The following is a 27767-nucleotide window of genomic DNA, read 5'->3' as shown; positions in this document are numbered from 1 at the left end:
TTTTTGCTTTTGATTGTATCCCACATAACTCTCAGGGTGTCTTCATTTTTCTTTGTTCTTTTTTCTGAGTTTTCCTCAAACAGAGTTGTATCCAAGTGTTGATCTTCAATTCCACTGATCCTGTCTTCCACGGTTTTAAATCTGCTTCTCAGCCCTTCTATGACACCGTCCATTTCTGAAATCTTGTTGTTTATCCTTTGGATTTCTAATTGTTGTCTTTGTATAATTTCTAGTTGTGTATTTATTTTGGCATTTTCCTGCATTATTTTCCTGAATTCTTCCAATTTTTTGTATGTGTTTTCCATGTATTTGTCTATTTTTTCCTCATGTTTGTCAGCTTTTTGCCTCAGCTCTTGGAGAATTCTGAGTATTAGAGATTTGAATTCCCTATCAGGTAGTTCTAGTGCATTTTCTTCCAGTGGAGAGTCATCTGGTGTTTTATTTTGGACAACTACTTGAACCATCCTGTTCTGTTTTTGTAAATATTTCGATATTGTCTGCTGCCTTCGGGGCATTCAGTAGTTATTTTTCTCATTTATTGATTGCAGATTTGTTTGTTTTGTCCCTTTTTTTTTAAAAATTTGACTATGTCTTAGCAGGCGGACTGTGTGTTCTTTGTTGTTTGCTCATCTGTGGGCAGAATACTTTTCACCTCCTTCTCCAATTAGCGGGGTCACTCAGACATGGTACTGCAGAGCAGGTCCAGCTGAAGAGGAGGCTCTGGGACGGGTTGTCTGTGGCACTCACTACAGCCACCAGGGCGGGTCGGCAATCAGTGCAGGGCAGGTTCTAGTAGGCCATGCCTGTGCTGCTTGGTGGTGTGATGTTAAGCGCATGGTGCAGGTAGGCAGGATGTAGCAGGGAGATTGTTATGTGTGGAGCTAAGATGGATATGGGAGAGAGGAGAGAGGAACAGGACCCAAAAACATACAAACAAACAAAAAAGAATGCTAGGGGAGCTTGCCATTGGAGTGGAGAGATAAGAGACTATGAAACGGAGAAAAACAGAAAGGGGAAGAGGAAGAAAATAAAAGAATGAATAAATAAAAATCAGAAAGGTTAAAGAACCGCAGGTTTCCCAGGGATCCCACCAGTGCAGCTATGAGGTCTGAGGAAGTCGCTCTCAGGTGTTGCAGTACAGCCTGGCAAGAAGGCGCAAAGGTATACAATGCCAGGTATTCACGGAACAGATAGAGAAGGAAGATATAGAGAGATGAGAAACTCAGTAATGAAGAAAGACAGAAAGGCAAAAAGAGGGAAAAGAAAACAAAACAAATTAAAAAAAAGGAAAGGACAAGTAAAGCCCTCCCAAAAAACAAAAAAAAAAAAAAAAAAAGAAAAAAAAATTCTCTCAGGGATCCCTCTGCACGTCTGTGCAAGCTGAGGGAGTAGTCTCCTTGCCACGCAGCACTGCCTGGCCAGAAAGGGCTCCCAACTCAAGAAAAGGAAAAGAAAACAAACAAACAATTCAAAACAAACAAACGAACAAAAGCCCTAGGATCCCACCAGCGTGGCAGCCCAGACCAGGAGGCAGCTCCACACTTGAATGGAGCTCCACAGCCCCTCAGGAAGAAGCAAAGATGGTGCACGGAGCCAGGTATTTGAGTGAAAGGAGGGCGAGGTGGTGAGAGGTAAGGAAGAAATCAAAAGAAGCGGAGAAAAGCAACGCCAGCAGCCAACAAATGGCACTCAGAGAGCCGGCCCGTTCGGGTATGTGGAATCCAAGCAGCTGGTGTTTCCCGGACAAGAGATTGTGGCCGCGGGAAGCAGAGGAGGCCGAGTGGGGGTGAAAAAGGGTGGGGGATGGGAAAGCATATATTGCAAATTACCAGTTGTTTTGTCTCCTGCTGGAAGCTCCGTGAAGCTGCTTTCTCGTACCCCGTTTGCTGGTCTCCGATAGGAGTCCAAGATGGCAGATCCGCGCTGCGTTAGCTGGCAGGGGACCTCTGCATGAATCTCTCCTCGCTCTCCGTTCTCTGTCAGTTTTCTCACTCCATTTGGTGCTTGGCTGAGTTCTTTATCTCTTCATTTGATGTTTTAGGCTTTCAGGATTGTTGTTTTCTCTGTTCGTCTTAGTTTTTCAGATCTTTGCTGTGGAGGGACGGCGTGGTGCTTCTGCCTAGAGCGCCATTTTGCTGGAAGTCCCCGTTTTGTTTTATAAGGCTGTCCCATCCCCGGTTCTTGCAAAATTTTATTATGCCATCTCTGGTGTCATTTCTATCACCAAGGCCATATTTTCTAACTACCAAACCCTTCTTTGTTTCCAACTTTTGCATTCTAATCACGAGTAATTATTAATGCATCTTGATTGCATGTTTGATCAATTTTGAGACTGCAGAGGTTGGTAAAAATCTTCAATTTATGCATCTTTGGCATTAGTGGTTAGTGTGTAAATTTGAACAATCACATTAATTGGTCTTCGTTGTAGCCATATGGATATTATCGTATCACTGACACCGTAAGTACTTCAGAATAGATCTTGAAATGTTCTTTCTGATGAATGCAATGCCAATTCCTCCTCAATTTGTCATTCCCGGCATAATAGACCATATGATTTTGCAAATCAAAATGGCCAATGCTTGTCTATTTCAGTTCACTAATTCCTAGGATATTGATCTTTATGCATTCCATTTCGTTTTTGATGACTTTCAATTTTCCTTGATTCATACTTTGTACATTCCACGTATACATGGATGTTTGCCGCTGTTTCTTCTCATTTCAAGTCGTGCCACAACAGAAAATGAAAGTCCTGAAAGATTTACTCCATCCATGTCATTAAGGTCAACTTTACTTGAGGAGGCAGCTCTTCCCCAGTAGTATTTTCAGTACCTTCAAACCAGAGGGGCTCATCTTCTGGCACTATATCAGACAATATTCCCCTGCTACTCTTATGGTTTTCATTGGACAGTTTTTTCAGAAGTAGATCACCAGGTCCTTCTTTCCAGTCTGTCTTAATCTGGAAGAGCCACTGAAATCTGTCCACCATGGGTGACCCTGCTTGTATTTGAAATACTGGTGGCATAGCTTCCAGCATCACAGCAACATGCAAGCCACCACAGTACGACAAACCGTCTACCTTTCTCACACAAATTTCATGTACTTAAAGAATTTCACTACATAGAAACTCTTTAACTTGGTCTACAGATTAATGTCATTAAAAAATCCAAACTATTCCTATTATAAAAATAATATATTCTCCTTATAGAAACATATCATAAAATATTGTTGAAGAATAAAGAATACCAATGATCCCATCCTGAAATCATAGGTATAATCCTGGTGTGTGAGTTTCTAAGTCTTCTACTGTGCATGTGAATACAGACACAGACATATGTATAATCTGTATGTTTCTGTAAACATGCAGTTTTTGCATGTAGAGATTAGATCAATTGATATATAGTGTAACTCTGATACCACATTTAGAGTATTACTTTAAAAGGAGGTACTATACTGATATTCTTATTTGAGTTTCTATTTCATCTTTAGTACATTCACTGAATTCTGCTAATTTACCTGATAAATTGCAGTGACTTTCAGATTTGTGTCACCAAAGAACAACCTTAACTATAAACAGGATTTCTCTTAAGAAGGTTGGCATGACTTTGATCTGGTACAACCAGAAATAGAAATTCCAAGAAAAAATTATATACAGTCCTCCTATGTTTCCCAGATTGATAACACATCAGGTGCTCAGTAAGTATGTGTTGGTTGAATGAATACGTAAAGAAAAATACTTTTTTGGGGGGAGTTGGGGGGGGATATTTTACAATACTCTTCTAGTCTCAGCCCCATCCCAACACTGTAAAAACCCACATGATATGATAAGCAGTGAGGGGAACATTAGAAGGAGATGTTGGGAGAATCAGCCTGGTCACTATAACATTTATCCCTAACCTTGGAAATGTTTGACCTGGGAAGGCTCCTTCTATTTTTATCTATGTAAGCCCTCAGCATTTTATATTTATTTCCACACACTGGTGTTTGGAGAAATCACATAGATCTATATATAAAATTGTTGAAAGATGAAGGCAAAATATTCCAAGTGCAATTTGTTATCGCATATTTCTAGTTAATATTGAAGGGAATGCAGGAAGATAGCAGGAAGTTTCAATGCTGTAGCAGCTTTAAGTCCAGATACCTGCAATTTAAGTAGGGAATCATAATGACTCCATCAAGTTTGATTAAGGCCATACTCCACAATAACTCAGCATTCTCATTACTTCAGTTTCTAGGCCCCTTCATGATACATTTAAATAGGAAGTGTATATATAGAATGTGTGAAATGTTAGAAAAGATGGTGTCTTAGTGTGAATTATGTTAACCAACTTGCTTTCCTCCTAGAACCAAGTCAATTTTTGAAGAAATGAGAGTGAGGGGAGTTTCAAAGGAAAGAAGCTAGTAGAAAACAGAAAATGACCAAAATATTTTTGGAGGACAGGTTTAGGTGTGGTACTTCAGTATAAAACTTTGAATAACCATGGAGCAATATGAGGATTCTGGGCCTGCCTGGACAAGGAGTGGTAGCAGAGACAGGACAGTAGGCGGTAAAAGAACATCATCAAAGTTACTTTGCATTAACACAGTGTCTGACACATATTAGGCACCCTATACATATCAGGTCAATAAATGAATTGCAGCTTAGACCTCAGGTGACTAAAATAATGTTTATCCATCACTGAATATCATATCATTTTGTGATAATCCGAATCTATCATCATCGTTTTACGAACAGAATTACTATCATCAGTTATTGTCGTTGGTTGCTGTCAGGTTGGTTCCGACTCATGTGCAGAGTAAAACTACTCCATAGGGTTTTCAAGCTGTGACCTTTTGGAAGCAATCACCAAGCCTGTCTTCCGAGGTGCCTCTGGGTGAGTTCCAACTGCCAGCCCTTAGGGTAGTAGTCAAGCACTTAATCGTCTGTGCCACACAAGGACTCCTCATCAGTTGCAGTATAATCAGAAGAACAGTTCTGTTTGACCTCCTACTTATGTTTTAACTATGTCAATATGTGATGTACTAAATGAAGTTGGACTTGCTCTTGGTTTTAGCTTCATTCAGCTAGTGATTATTAACGAACACTAGTAATTTAACAAACTATTACATACAGGTAAAGCTAACAGAATTTATAATCTATTTTAATGACTGTGAGATCTCATTAGTAATAACCTCATCACTGGGTGCAAGCTCCTTTTAAACTATTTTTCAAACTGAACAACTTTAAGGAAAATTAAATTTGGAGAAAATAAACTTTCATAATCTCACCACCATGATACCACTATTATCATTTCCATATATTCCCTTTTATCTTCATTGTACTCAAGCCTGTTCCCCAGAGTTGTAGTAATATTTGTAAATATCGGTATTTTAAAATTCAATTATTTTTACATTTTATGAACTCTTCAATTAATGGACCCTCACAATATCTACCAATGAAAGAATATTTAAATTGGTTTCATGGTATTTTTATTTGAATTTTAATACTCATGTATGGTGGGCTTTTTATTAATGTTTCTATGTAATGCTTTCTATAGCTAAAATATTACTAAATTCAATGAAATAAATTTTTGGCATTGACAATAACTTTAAAATTTGGTTTAAAACAAACACACAGCAGATAAATATTTGAGAAGAAGAAAAGCATTTGTTACCTGAACCTTCCAATTCTTCTTAGATGTGAAAACATTTCACCTCCAGGGACATATTCCATAACCATGTATAAATTAGAATTATCCTATAAATAAATGAAAAGAATTAGTAAACCAAAATTATGTAACCTAGATTATTTCTTGAAAAAATATTTTAAGATTTCACCATATTCAATTAGAAAAAGACAAATTTAAAATCCATTAGACAGATTAATATTAGGAAACAAAATAAATGAAAAATGCTCTAGCTTTTCTATACTGCGGTAATCATTTATTTATTTATTTTTGTATTCTTGCCACACATTAGTCTGGGACTTTTGCTGTTCCTGCTCTTGCAGGGAATGCTTACTTCTTGAACAATTAAACACTGAGGCAATGATATAAGGCTATAATGCAGGCAAAGACATAACAAAGTTAAAAACAATTTGCAAAACTTAATATCTACATTTTATGTATTAGATCAGAGAGATTAATAATTTTAATGGGATCTTAAACACATAAGTCTTCATTTGACTTAAAGAATAAAGGGAAACAGAAAGTTAAAATATTTCATATGAATCAATATTGCAGTGAGCTGCCAAGTGTTATTCCACTGAGCTGAAAAACTGCCAATTTAAAAAATAAATTTTTGTGAAGTTGTATAAGCCACCTAAACAGTGAGTCAAAGATCATTCTGCCTCATATACATGAAAATACTATAACAATCACTAAGTAAAAAAGGTCAGAAAGTGTTCAAGGAAAGCTAAAGAAGGTGTATGGGTATATTCATTTGCGTGCGTGTAAGAATCACTTAATAAAATATCACTGTGGCTTTTGATAAATTGAAATATTAGACTTTGTAATACCATGTCATGAAGAGTTACACATGTCACTTTGAACAATTTCCCCCAGGAGAGCCTTTTCAAATGTTGCCCAGGTTTACAAGCACAATAGGATTTAATTACATAAATTCTGAAGATATTTCTTTTTATGGAGCAGGAGAAAAGTGGGGTACAGAACTCAAATTCTAGTAAAAAGATCAGACTTAATGGTTTGATTGAGACTGGAGAGACCCCAGAAGACATGGCCCTCGGACTCTGTTAGCCCAAAACTAAAACCATTCCTGAGGCCAACTCTTCAGACAAAGATTAGACTAGACTATGGGACATAAAATGATACTCATGAAGAGTGTGCTTCTTAGCTCAAGCAGATACATGAGACTAATTGGGCAGCTCCTGTCCAGAAGAGCGATGAGAAGGCAGAGAAGGTCAGGAGCTGGTTGAACGGACACAGGAAATCAGGGGTGGAAAGGAGGAGTGTGCTGTCATAGTATAGGGAGAGCAACTAGGGTCACATAACAATGTATAAATTTTTGTATGAGAGACTAACTTGAATTGTTAACTTTCACTTAAAGCACAACAATAATTAAAAAGAGATATTTCTTTTTTATTTTTCCATAATCTCCAGGTTTATCATCTCATTTAGAATCCTATTATAGCTTCATATTTTAAAAATATATATCAAGTTGAAAATATTTTATTTGGATATTACTAAAATTTACCTTGAAAGAATACTCCAGTCGAACAAGAAAAGGAAAATTCACTGCCTGTAATATTCTTTTCTCATTCAAAGTATGCTCTATTTGCTTCAGTTTAACAACCTGTAATTGAGAAATAAATATATTTAATGTATTTGAACAAAATGACAAACCTACTATCTTTAAAAAGAAATAATAAAATAAAATGCTTTCCATATAATAGTGAACTTGGAATAACAAAATTGCTAGAATTGGGTAAGGATGATAATAATAATTACTAACCAAGCTTATAAGATTCAAATGAAAAAGCTAATAGAGAAGTTAAAACTGATCTTAAGATGGTCAACTATGATTTCAGTTAAGATACTGTTTAAGAAGCTGAGTGGGAACAGGATATTCCCTGCTCATGATAAATCACTTAAAAATGTAATAGGTGAAAATACTTAGCTCCTAATGACTTACAGTCTGCTAAAGAAGCCGGCCCAAATTGCTGAAATAAGTAGGTATTGATTTTAAATACTTCAGAAGATCAGTAAGGAAAATAAGGACTGTGCAAAAGCCAATAACTAAAAAACAGTGGGTAAAATGAACAATCTGTAACACCTGAATAAATACTGGACAAACGCTAAAAAATTCAGCTTGCATAGCCACTGAAGAGGACGTACAAAATACTGGCAACAAACTCCTATGTCTTTATAACAATTGGGTCATTTAGGATTAATCAAGCTTCCTCTAGATTGTCTACTTAGTCAGATACATACAAAGGGAAAGCAATTTATTTTGACTTTATAAAGACTATGATTCTATCCCACATGTCATTCTATTGGTTTTGAGAACAGGTGACCTCAGGGAGACATTCATTCTTGCTACAGGCTTATTGTTAATGTGGGATAGTCTCAGAAATCAAGAAGTTCAATGTGAATAAGAAAGGTAATTAAAGATACGAGCCAGTTATTGGTGTAAAAATAAGACTAAGGAAAAAATAATTGACTCAGAGTCAGCAGGCCTGTGTTCTAATCTAGGCCTTCTATACAACCAGCTTTGTGACTTTGGAAAGGCTATTTCAACTCTCTGGATCAGTTTTGTTACCTGTAACATGAAATGGTTGGATCATTACCGTCCAAATTCTAATTAGTCCACACTTTTCACAATAAATTGTGTAACATTAGCTGAAGAGTTACTGTTACTTTGTTTTTAATTTTGTATACTATGCTATAGCAGATTTTTAGTTAGGCATAAACAATGTATTAGCTTGTAAAATAAGTAATGAAAACTACAACAGAGAGGCTTCCTTCATTATAGTCCTAAACCAACTGTGTGTGTATGTGACATTATATGATTAAAAATAGAAATGAATCCAAGATATATTAACTGGCAAAGCAAATGTTCTTTGAAAAATCTAATTTAATTTTAAATCTGCATACGAAGGCACAATTATAGGTGTTGTACAGATTAAGGACAGGCAAGTGTCCGCCATCATGCTGTACAAAATCTACTTGGAAGTACAATGAATGTTTATCTGAATAGCAATATATGAAAATAGTTAAATGAGTTACAATGTGATAAGTGTTCAGAGGAGACAATGTTTACTTTAGGCATAGTACATAATTTTCTGATATTTCTTCATCTGTAAAATGCTGATAACAATATACCTACTTTAAAGGTGGCTGTGTGGCATAATGTATGTCAAGTGACTAACACAGTGACTGGCAAATAGTAAGAGCTCAATAAATGTTAAAGGATGGACAGATAACAAAGATTAGGCAAAGACAGAAAAGATACTTCAGTCTGGAATTATATTCAGAACCCATACGTCTTGAAGGGGGAAAATATACAAAGGTACATCTGAGTGGAAGTGGTGGTTCCATTTGCCCACAGCTTAAGACAATGCTTCTCAAAATTTGGTAATGAAGTATCCCTAATTGGCAGAGAAAAATTTATAAGTGCCCCTGGGGGTGTAGTCCAAGTTTTATTTTCAAAATTCATATAAATTTTGTATTTACTACTTAATATTTCTCTTGGTTTAAGTGCATATATTTAAAAGCATTTATAAATAACTTGTCAGCTGAATTCTTTTCCTACCCAAACGCTTGAGGAGGTATTAATAAGGAAGATAGGCCATATGTCATCACCAACTTCCCTACCCAACCCAGCAGAGTCCTGTGTACTCGTGTGTGTCAAGTTCCAAGTCAGAGAAGTAGAGCATGGAGGACCTGCAGGGGAACAGTGTGAACGAAGACGGCAATGGAGATTGGAAGAAAATTATGAAGGATTTCGAAGCAGGCTGAAAAGTTCTGACTTCATTTAGTAAACATCAGGAAGCTTTTTGAAGGGGGGAGTGGAATGATATGAAATAGTAAGAAAATTTCGTCGGTAGTGAGAAGGATGGATTAGTAAAAACTGAAAAATTTGGGGCTAGGAAAATCAATTACGACGTTACTGTGAAATACCAGTTGGCGTTAATGAGGGATCAAACTAGGTAGTAGTAGGAAAGATCTTAGGGATAACAATTACATTTTAAAGAAAGCATTAAGAAGAATGATAGGCATAGAAGTCAGACAAACTGAAGTCAAATTCTTGGTTTACTAGCTCTTCGACTTTGAGAAAATTCCTTAAATAGAGAGGTTATTGGTATAAAAGGAGATTAATGTCACACAAAGTTGTTGTGAAGATTCAATGATATAATAAAGTGCATAGAAATGCTTAACTCATAGTATCTAGTGAAAAAATGTGATTTCCTTAATTTCTGCATTGATTTCCTTTCCCTCACTCCAAACACTCTAAGATAGGGAGAAGCCAAAATAAAACTAGTTGAAAGATTTGTGATTTTTATTAACAGAAAAGGGGTATTATAGTTTTATTTCATTACTTATCTTCAAAAATTAAATAAACTTGGAAAAAATTCGAAATATAAAATCTTTCATCCTAACTATGCACAGATTCAGAACTCGTTGTAATAGAAATAATTTAAAATAGCAGCTATTACTCTGGGAAATATTTGTGTGACATGATTTATCCAAGAGGTAACTTTCTCAGTAATTTACTTAACAAGGGAATTAAAGGAATTAAAAACTTCTTTCCTAAAAGTACTTTAATGAATAAAAATGGCACATTTTGTAATCCTCTTAATATTTTAAAAGTATATTCTGTTAATTCTTGAAGAAAGATAACATAAAAGATCAGAGATTATCCATACAATAACAATTTTAATGACAGGTTTAATCAAAAAGATAAATCAGAAGCATTTTGTTGTTGTTGTGCTACCAAGACAAGTATATACAAGCCACTTACCTCTCTGATACCCAAATTACTCATCTGAAAATGAGGGAAAGAACTAGATGGTCTCTAAGAGTTCCATGCTCAGATTGTACATACAAATTAGACATAGAGCTCAGGAAAGAGTTGAAGCTGTTGGAGAAGAGTGTACAGGGAGAAGGTATAGAATAGGAAAAAGGGAAGAGGGGCTAGTCTGGAGCCCTGGAATTAGCAATCTTTAAAGGGTAGGCAGAAGAAGAAGAAACACATAAAAAAGGGACAGAAAAAAAAAAAGCTCAAGGAGACAGGAGCATAATCGGGAGAGCATGGAGTTTCTGAAGTCCACGGAGAAGACAGTTTCACGGAAGTGGTCAGCAAAGTCCTATGTTCTAAAAAAGTGAACTGAGATGAGTAAAAAGAGTCCACTGGACTTGACAATTAGGTCACTGGATTTGGTGACCCTTGGCAGAGCCATTGCAGTGGAGTAGCAAGAGGTGAGGGATAAATGAGGAGGTGAGGGATAAATGAGGAGGCAGCTAAATTGTTGTGGGTTGAAGAATTAATAGGAAGTGAGTTAGTGCACAGCAATTATACTCCTTTTTCAAGTAGCATGGTTAGAAAATAAATGTGAGAGAGAGCAATAGACAAAGATGCACAATTAAATGATTGCGTATATGGTATATTGAATATTAGAGAGACTTAAGCCATTACTTCTTTTCATATTAGAGGTTAGTTTTGTTTTTTCTTTTAATTTAGAAGTTAGACTATAAAATACACATCAGGTTTTGAAGATTTAGTGTGAAAAAAAGAATGTAAAATATCTCAATAATCTTTATGGTAATCCCATGTTGGAATGATAAAATTATGGATATACTGGGTTAAACAGAATATAGTATTAAAATTAATTTCACCTGTTTCTTTTTTTAATGTGGCTACTGGACAATTTAAAATTATCTATGTGGCTCATATAATGTTTCTACAGGACAGCACTAGTATAGCCACTATTTATAACCCAGACTATTAGTTTAGTACTGTTTCTTCCACATTTTGCTACCTATATACCAATAAAGTAAAAAAAAAAAAAAAAAAAAAAATCATTGTAAGATACTATATCAAGATTTGCCATTTTTTCTTTTCCTTCCCTTAATTTTAAGTAATTAATAGGAAATTAGAAGCTAAATATTTAAGGCATGATTAATTCAGACATTCTGATCCATTAGGTATGCCAATATGTTGTAAATACTTTAAAATTGTTTTTTATAGTATGTAGGTTTTTAAAACTTTTCCTTGCTTTAACTTTTAAATTAATCAAACCCAATCACGTTAATAAGAGGGCTTCTACTGTAATTAAAATAAAGTATAACTAAAATGACTAAATTTCTGTTACTTGTTAATTAGTCCCTGAATTTTTCTACGAGGCAGAATGTAGCAGCAATGCTTGATCTTTACATATTGAATTCAATATTTTGTTAGGAAAATATTATGTGTAAATAATTATTGAAATAATATACCCCCATGTACTGAAGCTGTTAACTATGTACCATGTAGTCACAATAAATAAGAATGAAAATAGAATGCGACAGTAAATTATCTGATGCTCTGGCAATGCTGTCATTATATTGCATCTACTGAATATTCTAGCTGGTAAGACTGAAGTTTACCCTGCAGGCAAATAATGAGTAAACGTACTAACCTTCTGCTTATCTAAGATCTTCATGGCATAATACTGTTCAGTGGCTTTATGTTTCACCAACATGACTCTTCCAAATGAACCTGTCCCAAGGGTTTTTTTCCTTTCAAAATCCTCAAGCCCAGCATTGTTCTATGTATACACAAAAAAATAAAATCAGAAGTTTTCATGAGTAGAATATAATAGTTTAGCAACATATAATCAAAATGGATCATTTAATTTACAACTGTTGTTTTTAAAAAACAATACAAAAGACTATTGAGATTCCAGGTAATTGGTTCTATTTTCCCCTTTGAATAAGAAAGGATCTAATAACTAAGAAGAGAACTTTATTGCAAAACAAAGCATAATAGTAATGGGTGGAAACAAGAGCCTCAGCTGAAATATTAAAGGTCATATCCCAACATAAATTCCTAGAACTGGACTTCTAGTAAATTAGCCACCTATCTCAATAATTACAAACTGACCAGAAGTATACTGACAAAGATAATCATACAGTCTTAATGTGCTTGCAAATAATTGTAATGAATAGATAAACTGAGGGATTAGTCTTTTCATTGGAGTTCCCTGTAAGGAAAGCACTTCATTTCTATCTTTATATGAGGTATAACCAAAAAAAAAAAAAAAAAAAAAAAAACCATTGCTGTCGAGTCAATTCCAACTCATAGCAAACCTACTGGACAGAGTAGAACTGCCCCATACGGTTTCCAAGGAGTGACTGGTGGATTAGAACTGCTGACCTTTTGGTTAGCAGCCGAACTCTTTAACCACTGTGCCACCAGGACTCCAGATGAGCTATAGAACTAGATAATAGCAACATGTAAGATCCTAGTGGCCTTCTCTCTCTGATGCTGTAATAACCCAGTATTACTTAAAATAGTAACAATAAAGAAAGAAGAGTTCCTCATTTCCACTAAGATAACCAAAAGTCAGTGTCCCAGAACAATAATCGGACTCTTTTTCTCCTTGAATAGAGGTTTTGTTTTGAGCAACATCTTTGTTTGGCTTTGACTACAGCACGTAAGCAAAGAGTTGGAGGCAGCAATCTTTTAAATCTGTTGCTGCCAGAGCAAAATGAAAATTACTGGGAACAAATTATCTACATGCTAAATAGCAACAAGTAGTCATTGCTGACCCATTTGTTTAATAGGTTTTTATTACAAAGATTTCCATGAGCATCTTGGAAAAGATATTTCCACAGGCCAATCTGTAGATTGCTTAGCTTGAGAAAAATGTGATGCAATATGATTCTTGTATAAGTGAGGAATCTCGATAGCTATTGGACTTTACTGTAGTTGGATTTGATATCTTTTGCAAATCAAACCTTACTTTGGAGACAAAACAGCTTCTTATTGGATCATTACAGAGAAAGCAACTTTTTTAGAAAAAGTTTTACTTATAAAACTGTTTACATCATATTTTAGTTTCACACTTTAATAATTTTAAATTACTATGAGATTCTATATCAATGCAGAAAAAAAGTCCCCATAATTCTGAAAGGATTAATTATTTAATTTTATGGATTAATATGTGATTTATGGTTTTAACAACACAGATGAATTGAAATGTTTAATATAGTCACAACCAAATATTAGAAACAAACTTCATTAATAGACAACAGAACATCTCTTTCTGGTAGTCACTGCTTTTCTTTGTATCATTAAAAAAATGCCATCATTCTCACATCCATTAATGTTTCAAGTTACATAATGTCTATCTTTTTGTAGTTACTATTTAAAAAAAAAACAAAACCCATTGCTGTCGAGCTGAATAACTATAGTGGCTATGTTTTAAATTATATGTCATATTCTAAAGCTTGGTAAAGATGGCAGCCTTTGGAAGATTACATTTATTTTGAATTAAATATTCTTCAGTGAAAAAAAATACTTGCATAAAACTTTTTATGTGCTAGGGAATAAAAGATTTTCAAAATCTAATCTACAATGAAAGTTCATTAATTATTTTCAACTACAAAAAGATTTTTTTGGAAAGCATAGATGCTCTTTTTATATACACTTTTTCGATCTTAGTTAAGATCTAAAGTACTTATACAGAACTTACCCCATCAAAATGTTTATAAAACAATCCCTGCGTACTTGATATACTGCTAATAGCCAAGTATTTGTGATTAAGAACTTGAAACTATACAATAGTATCTCTCTGTAGTAATTAATAAAAATAAGTATGCTATCAAAGGCATAATTCACAATTTCTATAATATTAGAAAGTATTAAGAGTTTGTGGCAAATTGGAATCAGTATAAAAATATATAATCAGGTATTACTGGAAATTAGTTCTTTTCACAATTTAAGTGTACATAAAATTATTATTTAATAAATCAAAACATAAAGTTATAGCAAAATTCTTATTCTAAGCTCATGTTTACTAACAGCACTTGAAAATTAAGGTTTTTGAAGTGGTAAATAACGTAGGCCAAGAATCATGATTTTACTTAACACAGGATTTTTAAATCATAGAGAATTTGAAATATTCCTTACCGGAGCAGGATTTTCCCACTTTTTTAAAAAGTCTTCTTTGGCTTTGGCTAGAAACTCTTTCACTGAAAATACATATAAAAACAAATTTTGTCTTGTAAGAATATTCGTATTACATATAAACATACGTGCTTAAAAAAAAAAAGACTTAACTCAACTATGGTTGCCATGAAATGTGTATTCACAACCATGATACATTAGAGAGCTATTTACTTTCTCTAAATAAGAAGCAAATACGTTCTTAGAATTTCTAAGGATCTCTAGTTTATTTCCTAATTTTTCCAGGAAACTGTTCTACACAGAGATCACTTTGATGATTTAAAATCTAATAACACAAGACTGTTCCTGAAAACAAACCTGAAGATAATGTAAAAAAGCTAGAAATCAATCTAGTCCAAAATAGTGATTATAAATAAGCCAACAGTGGTATCAACAAGCCCTTTTAAACTTAAGAACTGAAAACATTTGGAGAACATGAACCTGTTGATTTGTGGAGTTTCAAAAATAATTGACTTTGATAAAAGGCTGTTTGCCAGTACAAGGATTTGTGGTTATTAGATTTGTGTTCTCTCTACTAAGGCTAGAGGAAAGGAAAAAAACCACACACTGACATATAAAGGATACTCACAGAGACTTAAAAACAAGACAAAGCACCACCAACAAAAACCCAAACAGCTTAAAAATCTCATTCTGAATTTGGAGAAAAAACTAAATGTCTGAATGCCTAATTTAAAATGTGCACTAAAGTAAAGCAATTCAAACTGGCTGTTTACATGTTGATCAATGAGGGCCACATTATTCTACAGGGCTGTGGCTTGAAGTTTTAGATTTTTTAATTAAATGATAAGTCATTTACAATAATTCCGTTTTTTCATTAACTTTTTACACAAAGTTGTTAACAATGGCTTTTGTTTACAAAATGACTTCAGGTATTTAAGGAAAAAAAATTCCAGGGAGAAAAAAATGGCATTAACAAAATGTATTCTTTATTCTTAATCCTGTAGTTAAGCGTGAGAATAAAACCTAACCACACAAAAGATAATTATTTTAGTGTTTCTTTTTTTGCTCAGAAAGTTCCCAACATTTCTGATATCTGAATCTTTAAATAAAAAAGAAAATGGCAGGAACAGATTTAAATAATGTTAAAATTGTAAAACGCTAACACATAAAGATGACTTTGGATTTTATTTGGAGTTTAAAGCAGACAAAGAGAACCTGGAGTGGCACACTGGCGTTTATTTCAGAAACACTAAGAGTGAGGATGATAATGACGATGGGGAAAAGACAGCAATTAAAAGTGGAAGTGAGGGGCACACAAATCCTTTAATAAAATCATCTAATGATGTAGTAATATTAAAGTGAGGCATTTTAAAAGATACACATGATTACTTCTTCCTTTCTCTCCAAGGTAATACCTCTGGCAAAACATTGTTACTAATCAAAAAGGCTGTTAAAACATACATTGGCATTATAAAAGTTTTTGAAGTTTTTAAAACAGTGATTATAAGCACCAAGAGCAGACATTAGTTTTTAAGTAACACTAGAGCATGCATTTCTGAAAATATTATTTCACTAGTTTATATAATCTGTCACTTGTATTTTGCTGTAAAATGCCCCCAACATACCTATTTTAGAAAATCAGAGAAAAATAATTGTAAAGATTAGAATCTTCCCATTGTATGAAAACCTCATCCACCAAAACAGTGAATTAAATAATTGCACCTAATTATCCAAATATGATCTCATTCCTCTAAGAGGTGAACTGAGGGTGAAGAATTTTTAAATTTTTTTTAGTTTAAGGTGGTTCAAGTCATCCTAACCCTAAAAGTTATTGTATTAGCTGCAACAGAAGAACAGTGGTTTTATAAGATTTTTTTTTGTGGGGGGGCATGGAACACATGGCATTAACTTGGAAGTGATGGTTATAAAATAAATTAAATACATAATTTTTTATTAAACACAACTTGTGGCTTTTTAAGAAACTTGTGATGCCCAAAACATACTTCTGATTTCTTTCAAAAAATATTTTTAGTCATATTTTATTTATAGAACTTTCACATCTAGTTGCAGTATGAAATCTCCAGCTGCCTGCCTGAGTGATAATTTGGAGACAAGGAAGAGAATCAGGGCAAGAAAAAAAAAATCCCTAATATCCTGTTTCAGCTTCTTTAGACACTTCATGCTAAGTGGATCTGGAGTTAAGAAAAAGATGACTGGTCAAAGGAAGAACTGGCAGTATTTTCCAAGGATGGCAAGTTGAAAAAATATTTCCTTTACCTTGCCTGGTGAACGGGCTAGAGAAAAAAAATTCAACTACTTCTTAATTTCACTCCTTAATAAGACATTGAAAGAATTTGTTGAAATACTCTTCATACTCATTAATATTCTGAGTTTTACTATAAAGTAATGCTATAGAAAGGAAAACATTTCTCATAATGATCTTCTGTGAAAATTATCAGAACTGTATATGAACCAAAGATATTAAATTTCGTGAATTACTTCAACAAATAAAGGGATTCTCTTTTAGAGGAGCACTATTTATAATGTCATTAAACTGTTCCATGAAGAACTCTGTTCCTGACTCACTTCTGTCCTATAAATGTATATATACACACATGAAATCTCTAGCTTATAAGTGCACTATTTAGATGTAAAGGTGAACATAGTTAACTCTTTGTAAAAATATAAGTTAACCAAAAAATACATCTTTAAAAACCAAAATCAAACTATTTCACAATATGCTAGATCATGAATAACCCTAAAATAATAGGCAATCCAGAACCACGTATATTTGCTTTAAATTTTATTATTTTTAGACACTGGTGGATTTAACTTTCTAAATGACTTTCTCTGGTTCATTAAAAAAAAATTTCTAACCACTGACATAAGGTGTTGGCCGCTAATTAATAAAATTAGTGGTAGGAGAAATAGCCAGATTCAAACAATGTACCACATTCAATCCAGAATGCCATATAAAGCATACTTTCTGAAGTTCTCTTTTTTAAAATTTTCTTGTTGTATTCTAACATATAACCCATATGCATGTTTTACCATTTGAGCCATTGTGAAGTACTGAAGCAGCCACAGGTTTTGGAGCTTGGCACATCTGAATTAGAATATTGGCTCTAATACTTCTTAGCTGTATCACCATAGGTATCTATAAAGCATCTAACAGTGATTAGTAAATCTCCTTAGGAAAAAAATACCTCAAAGAAGGATTTTTTTCTTTTTTTGGCAAATATATTTTGTTCTATACTGGTCAATAATAGAGCAATAAGATACTACAAAAATAAAAAGGATATACAAAAAATTAACTCAATATCTTCCCAGGAATATACATTTTCAATTATATTTATTTTTCAAATAAATTTATTTCTCTTCAGTGTGTATCATTTAAAGAATCTATCACATGGGGTCTTAGAGGAAAATAAGCATACCAAAGGAATCTATATATTCACCCAAGGTTTGTTTGCAGGAACATTCACCCATATTGATGAGATGAAGAAAGAAAAAAGAGACAATTTTTATACATTTCCACAAGTACATAAAAACACAACTTATTTCTTATCCCCCCAAGATATATTTTTATACATAGGACATGGTTTGAAAATCAGATTACAAAGTTCCTTTTAAATATTAGAAAAATTAAATAAAAATTCAAGTATAGCATAAGTTTATCCCACATAATTCAGATAATTCTACAGTGAATAAGAATATTTCACTAATAGCAGTTAGCAAATACTGTTTATTAGGTATTTTTGGGTACTGTGTTAGATAAACTAGATTACTGCTTATTATAAAAAGAGCCTGCTGTTAGTTACAGTATGCCATTATCCAATTTTAAAAGAGGTTATCATTCATGTTTTGTAAGAACAGTTTACAAATCTACTACTACACACATTATAATTACTGGAGGTGTTGAGTTCTTCAGTCTCTTTGTAATGAGATTAATTTCACTTCCCTCTTTAACAGCAATAAAAGCACAACTCTAACTTTTATTCAATATATGTCAGAAAAAATAGAAAGGAAACACAAAAGACAGAATAAAATAGAATACCAACTTCCTAGGGCAAATACCCAATTACAGTATTAGCTGTTTCATTCAAAATTTACAATATACTCTCTCTTTCAAAACCCATTCATAATCTGGGTAATCTAATTTAAGTGGCATATATTAATCTGTCTTCTGCTACCCTGTACAACTCCCACTGCTTCAAGTTCTGTATTTATTGTTTCCAAAATATCACACAAGAAACTGCAATATAAATCATTTCTATAGAAGGACTCGAGATAAAATTAAACAAGCCATTTCTTCCATCCACTAAAATATTTTATTAACTTGGTATACTTCATAAAAGTATAACTTTATGAGGAGCAAAATACCTTGCAAACAACCAAATAGAAAGTTTTAAAGGTAACATTTGTTCTATAAAAAGTAGTTGCCTACCAGATACTTCTGAAGAGGAGCAAGCTTGTGTCCAAAAAATAAATTGAACAATGATTAAATGACACTCATAAAAACACCGTATTAGCATCAAGTCACCTATACACACTTTCCCAGAATATTATACACAGAAATAAAATGTTAAGAAACAATTATTTGACTGTACATTTCAAGTCAGACATTTAAAAATTAAATGGTAAAGAAATAAAATCAGTAACTATTGTTTAGTGCTGAAATCCATACCACTCTAATTTTCCTTAACACAACTAACAAAAACTTTTAACTCTTCATAGCAGTACCAAAATTCGAACCCACTGCCGTGGAGTCAATTCTGACTCATAGCGACCCTATAGGGTTTCCAAGGCTGTAAATCTTTAGGCAAGCAGGCTGCCTCATCTTTCTCTCGAGGAGCGGCTGGTTAGCAGCTGACCACGCCACCAGGGCTCCCCTCATAGGAATAGGGCTCATAATCTTAAGAAACAAATATTGAATACATATCCTCAACTATTGCAATACCATCTCTGGACTTCTGTTATTTAGTCGAAATCTACTGTAGGAAAGGCACTAGGAATTATAACATCTTGTTAACCCCTAAGGAGCCCTGGTGGCACAGTGGTTACAAGTTCTTGGCTGCTAATGAAAGGTCAGTTGTTCCAACACACCAGCTATTCCGCAGGAGAAGGATGTGGCTGTCCTGTAGGGTTGCTCTGAGTTTGAATCAACTCGTCGACATGGGGTTGGTTTGGGTTTGATGTTAACCCCTTCTGAAAGACATTAATGTCTTTCAGGTATTCCACTTCCTTGGTGCTGGTTTAACAATCTTTTCAACATTTATTTAGCACCCTTTTATGGTGCCAGATACTAAGCTAGACTCTGGGAATACTACAAAAAATAAACATATCTTCACTGTTAAGGAGATGAGAAGCTAATGGGGAGACAGATGAACCACTGTAATGGAATGCGACAAGGACTATAAGGAAGGCAATTATAAGGTACTAAGAGAGCTGAGGAAACCCTGGTGGTGTAGTGGTTAAGAGCTACATCTGCTAACCAAAATGTCGGCAGTTCGAATCCACCAGGCGCTTCTTGGAAACTCTACGGAGCAGTTCTACTATGACCTATAGTGTCGCTATGAGTAGGAATCAACTTGACGGCAATACGTTTGGTTTTTTTGATTTGTTTTAAGAGAGCTGAAAAGAGGAAACTCTTGGGTAGTAAGGTAAGACATAATAGAGGACACAGCATTTGTGCTCAATTTTGAAGAATAAAGAGTTCCCTTAGGGAAGAAGACATTTTAGGCTGGGATGATCTTGTGTATAAAAGGAAGGGAGGAAGAGCATGGTTTATCTAGGGAATAACAACTGACTTGTAATAGCTGCAGCTTAAGGTCTGAGTGTGCAACAGCAGTGGAGGTGAAGTGTACCGGCAAGCAGGTGCAAAATCAGAGACATACTGGTTTGCCATGGTGATGCTTTTGGATATGTGGGAAGGTAGGAGAGTAAACTGAAGTTAGTTCACAATTGCTAGGTTCTATTTCCTCAGGGAAACAGGAGGCAAGATTACTTGCTAAGGGAGAGGGGAGCCAGATGGAGTAAGTAGGGATGAGGGTAGGGGTTAGAGGCATGAATATTTTAAAGCTTGATGGCTATCTATGTAGGGACTAGGAAAGGAGCTATTCCTCTGTAAGTTTCTATTAGTGAAAGAGGAAGTATTAAGTACTATATGCAATTATATAAATTTTAGTGGTATCTTTTATGTAATAATAGTTTAAACAGATTATAATTTATGGGCCCTGTAATATCACTGTAATTAAATTATTTTCATCTCTCTCCTTTATCTTAATACAGTGAAACCTGTGAGAGCCAGAACTTGGCAGGACCGCCTTGTTTTTCAGGGTCTCCCAAGTTTCCCGCCTTTGACAGATTGCAGTCTTACCACTTTTCTATGGCTCCTTTTAGTGGAAAATACTTGCGTTTTCTTTCTCTGACAGGTTTCCACCTTACACAGGTTCTGGTTTTTGCAGTTTTTACTGTACAAGCACTATTTTATTTAAGAATTATTTAGCATATGTCAGAAAGCACAAAACAAGATGGAATTCGAGGTAAATTACCTATGAAAATACCAAGTTCTATCAACAAATTAACAGTACAGTACAATCCCTTCCAAAGCCCCTGGGAAATACAAATCTACTGGAGTATATTAATCCATCTTCTGTCACCCTTACTTCAAACACCCACCTCTCTAGAGCTCTATACTTATTTCTAAGAACACCCCCCGACACACACACACATATACACTATACTATATACTATATAAATATAAATACAAAATAGTCAAACTGGCATAAAATGCCTCATAAAAATGCAACTTATAGTAATCAGAGTAACAAAATTATTCAGTAAAAATTGGTTTCCTACCAGATGCTTCTGGTGATTTGCGTGCTTGATAAAAAAAAAAATAAATTAAACAGAGATTAACACATGAATAATAATATATACACAATAAGTCACCCATCTATATATGTTCATTAGAATATTACACAGAAGTAGAATGAAAAAAATACTTGAGCATACATGTTCAAAAATGTTTTATATAAAGATTATAACAAATTCTTTGGAGATGTATATACACAGACACACACACCCATACATATTTTTTAAACCAACCAGAACCCTACTCTTGGGAAGTTTTAATGAAATATAATATTCTGTCCCTTATATCTGAAAGGTAATTGTGTTCATTTTGTTGAAGGGGGACTTTATTTGCCTCGCCATATTTAAAATGCACAAAGCAAATTCACTATAACCTTAAAAATGATCCAAAACCAAAAAACCATATCCATTGCCATCAAGTTGATTACTACTCATAGCAACCCTATAGGACAGAGTAGAACTGTCCCATAGAGTTTCCAAGGAGTGCCTGGTGGGTTAGAACTGCCAACCCTTTGGTTAGCAGCCATAGCTCTTAACCACTATACCACCAAGGTTTCCTTAAAAATGATAGTGGGTATAAATAACACCTTTTATTACTGCAACTGTATTTGTGCAGTTGAGTGGATGAGACCATACTTACTTTTGTTTTCTAAGCTATCAATTAGTCATTATACAAAGTCACCCATAAATGAGTGTCTGGAAATTTAATAGGCCAAAAAAGCTGTATTTCCTATTGCAATATTTATTTTACTCTTCTTTCCTCTTCTTACGCTTTATTATTAGCTAATTCTTTATCAAAGCTTGGTTACAAGTGAACAGTATTATTGACTATCTCCTTCACTAAACTGTAAAAAATAGAAAAACTTTTTATCAGATATATTTAAATAATCAAATTATAGAAAGTAATACATTAACTTATTTGAATAGTGTCTGCGTGGACAGACAGACTTCTACAGCTAATCATATGTACGTGCTTTCTCTCCCAACTTGCTCTCTGCTGGGGATGCTGTGGATTTTCTAGGCTATCCAAGCCATGTTTAATTGGAGATGTTCCCTATAGGATTTTGTAATGAAAATTTAAGCTAAATTTATAGTCATAAATCTAATGACCCAGGTGATCTTTGAAATGCTCCTTGAAATGCACTTTACTTCCTCGATTTTTCACTGAAGCTTTTTCTTGGAGGATTATTATATCTACCCAAATTGTATGACATGGATTTTTCACAGTCCTCAATTCAAATATTCTGTCTTGTTGCCAGACAAGAGCGAGGAGTGGATTCCCTAGCCAAAAGGGTATGCACATTTTCAACTTAACTAGATAGTGACAAATGGCGCGGTAAATGGTTGTGCCAATTTACATTCCCACCACAATATGAGAGTTCATGATGCTCCACATCCTCATCAAAATGTGCTACTGTCATACTTTTCAGTTTTTGCTAATTTAATGGGTATGAAATCACATCTTCCTGTTAAAGGAGATATGATTTCTATTTCTCAGTAGAATTTTATAATTTTTCCCTCAAAAGTCTTCTACATCTTTTATTAGATTTATCCCTAGATTCTTTAGACCTTTGGTTGCTATTGTAAATGGGAAATATTTAAAAATTACCTTTTCTGTTTGTTGCTGATATTTAGAACATAACTGATATTTATATATTGATCTTGTATATGACAATCTTATTCGATTCTTACTAATTCTAAAATAACATTGGAAGATTCTCTTGAATTTTCTACATAGATCATTCCATATCATCTGTGACCAAATATAATATTCTGTCCCTTATATCTAAAAGGTAATTGTGTTCATTTTGTTGAAGGGGCACTTTATTTGCCTCGCCATATTTAAAATGCACAAAGCAAATTCACTATAACCTTAAAAGTGATCCAAAACCAAAAAACCAAATCCATTGCCATCGAGTTGATTCCTACGCATAGCAACCCTATGAGTTTTGTTTCCTCCATCTTTTTCTTGTCTTACTGTGCAGGTTATGACTAACAAAGCAAGGATGTACAGAAACAATGGCAGTGAGCATCCTTTTCCTATTCCTAACTTCAGAGAAATTGTTTCTAACTAATTTTCTTTTCTCCCACTTTATTTATAAAGTTGTACTAGACCTAATAAATACATTTAAGAATATTTCCTCTTTTTCAATTCTCTGGAAGATTTTGTATAAGATCAAAATTCTTGTGCCTTAAATGTTTTCTAGAACTTGATTGTAAAACTGTCCAGGCCTAATTTTATTTGCTAAGTTTTGAGTAAAATTTTTAACTATGATTCAATTTTTTAAATAGGTATAGTTCTAATCAGTTCTTTTAGAAGTTTTTTCTATTAACTAACTTCTGGCTTTGATGTATCTTTATTTGCTATTCCATTGACTTTTGCTCATGTCTTTATTAGTTTCTTTCTTCTTTCAATTAACCATGCTGTGCTTTTCTTAAATCCTGGCTTTCTCTTTTCCTAATACAAGCATTTAAAAATTTCTCTCTAAATCCACTTTAGCTGCATTCCACAAGTTTTGATATGTACTCTAATTTTTAATTTATACTATGAGTTAATTCTTGATCCATGAGTTAGGTAAATTTTAAAATTATTTGAAATATATGCATTTCTGGGTTTGTTAATTTGTTTTAACCTTTTATTATTGGTTAAACTTAATTGTCTTGTTGTCAGAGGCTGTAGCCTGTATATATTAACAATTAACAGATCTCTGAATATGTTTAATCATATAACGAATTTTGTAAGTGTTCTATGTATTTCTTTGTATTCTCCATTTACTGGATAACAGTTCTCTAGATCTACAAATCTTATATATTTATAACTTTTCCTTCTAAATGGGTGAATTTTGTTTCATATCTTCTGAGGCCCTATTAGAGGTACATACAAGTTTTTTTCTCCTATTATATAATATATATATATATTTACATTTTTATTAATTTTAAATGGTAATCTGTGACAATTCCACTCTCTAATGTTCTTGGAAGAGTCTAATTCTGTTGTATCTGCTAAATATCATTTGTAGTAGATTTGTGTGCATGTGGGTCTATTTCGTTTTTGGATTGTGATATGTTCAGTGAGGCTATATCTGTGAGAGACCTGCAGGGCTTGACTTGAGAGGTGTCCCAGGGTATGTTTTGTATTAGCTTCCGTCTGGCATCCAGTGGATGTTACAAGCCAACAAAATAAAATGAACGTATTTTATTGCAGGTTCCTAGACCACACAATTAATACAGATTAAAGCCTGAACCCCACATGAGGGAAGGCAGTTGATTACAGATTTTAAGGGGAGGCTCTGGCACACCCTCTCACTACCTAGGAACCCAAGCTGAGGGAAGTTAAGCTTCCTTGTTTTCTCCCTGAATCAGTGGAGAGGTTTTATTTTCCAATCTACTCTTTCACTCAGGTTACCATACTTTGAGAATCGTGGCTTTATGTAGAGGTCTAAGAAACCCAACTCACACGGATCAAACAACTTGGCTTCTGTCTCTGTGAGGCCGTTTAAAATCAAAGGTATGAAAATCTCCTCAGGGAGTCGAAGCATGCTCTCCTCCTTACAATCTCTGGTTTTCATTTATTACTTGATTTTTTTGGACCTCGGTGATTTCTATTATATTCTTTTAAGTTCAGATATTCGTTTAAAGGGATGCTTGCTATATTTTATTCAGTATTTCTAGGTGCCCTAGAAGGATTTTCAAGGAGCTTTGGTGGCACAGTGGTTAAGCACTTGGCTGCTAACCAAAAGGTTGGCGGTTTGAACCCACCAGCTACTCGAGGGAGAAAGATGTGGTGGTCTTCTTCCATAGATTACAGCCTTGGAAACCTTATTGGGCAGTTCTGCTCTGTCCTATAGAGTTGCTATGAGTTGGAATTGACTCGATGGCAATCGGTTTGGTTTTTCAGTTTGGTAGAAGGATTTTCAAGTTATCTAGTCTCCAATTTTTGGCCTTTTTTCTTTATAGGGCAAGCTTCATGCTATGTTGTAAGATGCAAAGAGGCCTGTGAAATTCCTTCTTTATCCTTGATATTAAGAAATTTCATCGAAATATATTTAGGTATTGGCATCTTTCTTAATCTTTGTCAAAACACGATGAGCTCTTTCAGTCTACAGGTTCAAGTTTTTTCTTCAACTAAGTTTTCCTAAATCATAATTTTGATTATTGCTTCTGCTCAGTTAGTCATTATCTGTTATGTGGGAATGCTATTCTTTTTATTTGAATAATTTCCTACTTTCATCTAACATACGTTTCCCCTCATAATTTTTATCCCGTCCTTCCCCCCTACATTCTGGTAGGGTTTATCAAGAGAGTTCTTCACATCATTAATTTACTTTCCTGCAGTGATTATTCTGCTCTTTACTGCTTCTAATGCAACTTTATTTTCTGCAAATGCCAGTGTTATGGATTGAATTATGCCCTCCCAAAATGTGTGTCAACTTGGCTAGGCCATAATTCCCAACACTCTGTGGTTGTCTACCATTTTGTAATCTGATATGATTATCCTATTGTCATAAATCCTAACCTCTATGATGTTAACGGAGCCCTGGTAGCACAGTGGTTAAGAACTCAGCTGCTAACCAAAAGGTCAGCAGTTCAAATCCACCAGCTGCTCCTTGGAAACCCTATGGGGCAGTTCTACTCTGTCCTACAGGGTCGCTAAGTTTCATGCTGTACAAGCAGCAGAGAAACCTATTTTATACATAGTGAGGATAATAAATCAACTCGATACCAATGGGTACGGGTATGATGTTAACCAGGCAGGATTAGAGGCAGTTACGTTAATGAGGCAGGACTCAATCTATAGGATTAGGTTGTGTCTTTAGTCAAATCTCTTTTGAGATATAAAATAATGAAGTGAGCAGAGAGACAGAGGGACCTCCTATCACCAAGAAAGCAGAGCTGGGAGCAGAACACATCCTTTGGACCTGGGGTCCTCGCGCTGAGAAGCTCCTCAACAAGGAGAAGATTGATAACAAGGACCTTCCCCAGAGCCAACAGAGAAAGCCTTCTCCTGGGTCTGGCTCCCTCAGTTTGGACTTCTAGCCTCCTAAACTGTGAGACAATAAATTTCTCTTTGTTAAAGCCATCCACTTGTGGTATTTCTGTTATAGCAGCAGTAGATAACTAAGCCAGCCAGGTTTATTTTATTATCAACTTTCCTTATCATATCATTATGCTTCTTTTCTATTCCTGACTGTCTCAGGCAACTCTCTTTTCATCTGTCTCTCACTATATCTTATCTTTCATGTCTTGTTTCACAGACTTTATGTTCACTTAAAATTTTTAAGAATTCAACACAGATGCTATCTATAATTTCTTATATTTATACCCTCCCCCACAAATATTTTCTAAATATAAGTTCTCTCCTCTTGAAGGCAGTGATTTTTATTCAGTAAAAGTGTATAATCTCTTTAATAGGTGCCATGCTGTTGTTTTTCTTGTTTATTCATTCATGAACGATAAGAAATCTTTCAAAACTTTATAAATACCCCAAATAAGGTGGGTTGTTTTTCCTTGTATCCCCTTACTTCCTACTTAGGTGCTTTAGAATCACCTTCTCTGATCTTTAGTTGACACATATTTATGTTATCAGTTAAATAATCCAGTGACCTTCTGTGATAGGAATGAATTCAGGACTACAGGGTTCCTTCCCAGTGGTGATGCCCACCATATCAGGAAAGAGCCCTGCCATATCTGGAAGAAGAAAGGCCTATCTTTTAACTTGGAATAGCCTAAAAAATACTTGGTTGTCCCAGGATAGCTGTTTTAGAATGAAAGTGATAAGTAGTGTTGGATCCCCCACCTATCTCTCCCATAGTCTCTCTTACTTACAAGCTAAATTAGTGAAGGTGAAGCTATTATTTATTTCTTTTCCATGAAGTCAGGCTACTCAGAATAAAACTGTTAAGATTTTGGTGTCTAATCTTCATTTACATCCTATACATGTCTTTCCTTAATTCCAGGACTGATAGACTGTTTTCTCAGTTTTGTGTTCTCATAGTAATTTTAATCAGGATCTAGAAAGGTGAAATACTTAAATGCTTGTCCTCAGTTATGCAATTTTCCTGTAATTCACAGTAGGTTAATGCCTTCTTCTTCTGAGATTCATCCTCAACTATAGCTGGGCCAATCAGAGCTCTCATCTGGGATTTTGATACAGTGAGGCGAGTTATGTTCTGATAAGCACATAACTAGGAGTACACATAAATTCTGAAACTGTGGGGTAACTAAGTTTCATGCTGTACAAGCAGCAGAGAAACCTATTTTATACATAGTGAGGATAATAAAGCAGA

At 34.4% G+C, this 27767-nt stretch overlaps 1 protein-coding gene across 5 annotated transcripts in view; it reads right to left on the bottom strand.

The window, feature by feature from the left end:
• PRKACB (protein kinase cAMP-activated catalytic subunit beta) overlaps nucleotides 1-27767 on the bottom strand; it is a 147969-nt gene that overhangs the window by 34161 nt on the left and 86041 nt on the right. For 2 of the 5 annotated variants that reach the window (XM_004369098.3, XM_004369094.3), the window contains exons 2-5: nucleotides 14608-14669; nucleotides 12113-12241; nucleotides 7189-7287; nucleotides 5652-5734 (exon numbers count right to left, since the gene is read on the bottom strand). In XM_004369098.3, coding sequence (XP_004369155.1) covers nucleotides 5652-5734; nucleotides 7189-7287; nucleotides 12113-12241; nucleotides 14608-14669 — 373 coding nt within the window. Of the gene's footprint in view, nucleotides 1-5651; nucleotides 5735-7188; nucleotides 7288-12112; nucleotides 12242-14607; nucleotides 14670-17655; nucleotides 25988-27767 lie in introns of those variants that run through there. The other 3 variants (XM_023731471.1, XM_023731465.1, XM_023731477.1) reach the window with 3 other exon arrangements.

The sequence above is a fragment of the Trichechus manatus genome, unplaced genomic scaffold (assembly GCF_000243295.1).
Source record: "Trichechus manatus latirostris isolate Lorelei unplaced genomic scaffold, TriManLat1.0 scaffold00003, whole genome shotgun sequence".
Classification (NCBI taxonomy): Eukaryota; Metazoa; Chordata; class Mammalia; order Sirenia; family Trichechidae; genus Trichechus; species Trichechus manatus.
This window is presented reverse-complemented; position numbering and strand designations above follow the sequence as displayed.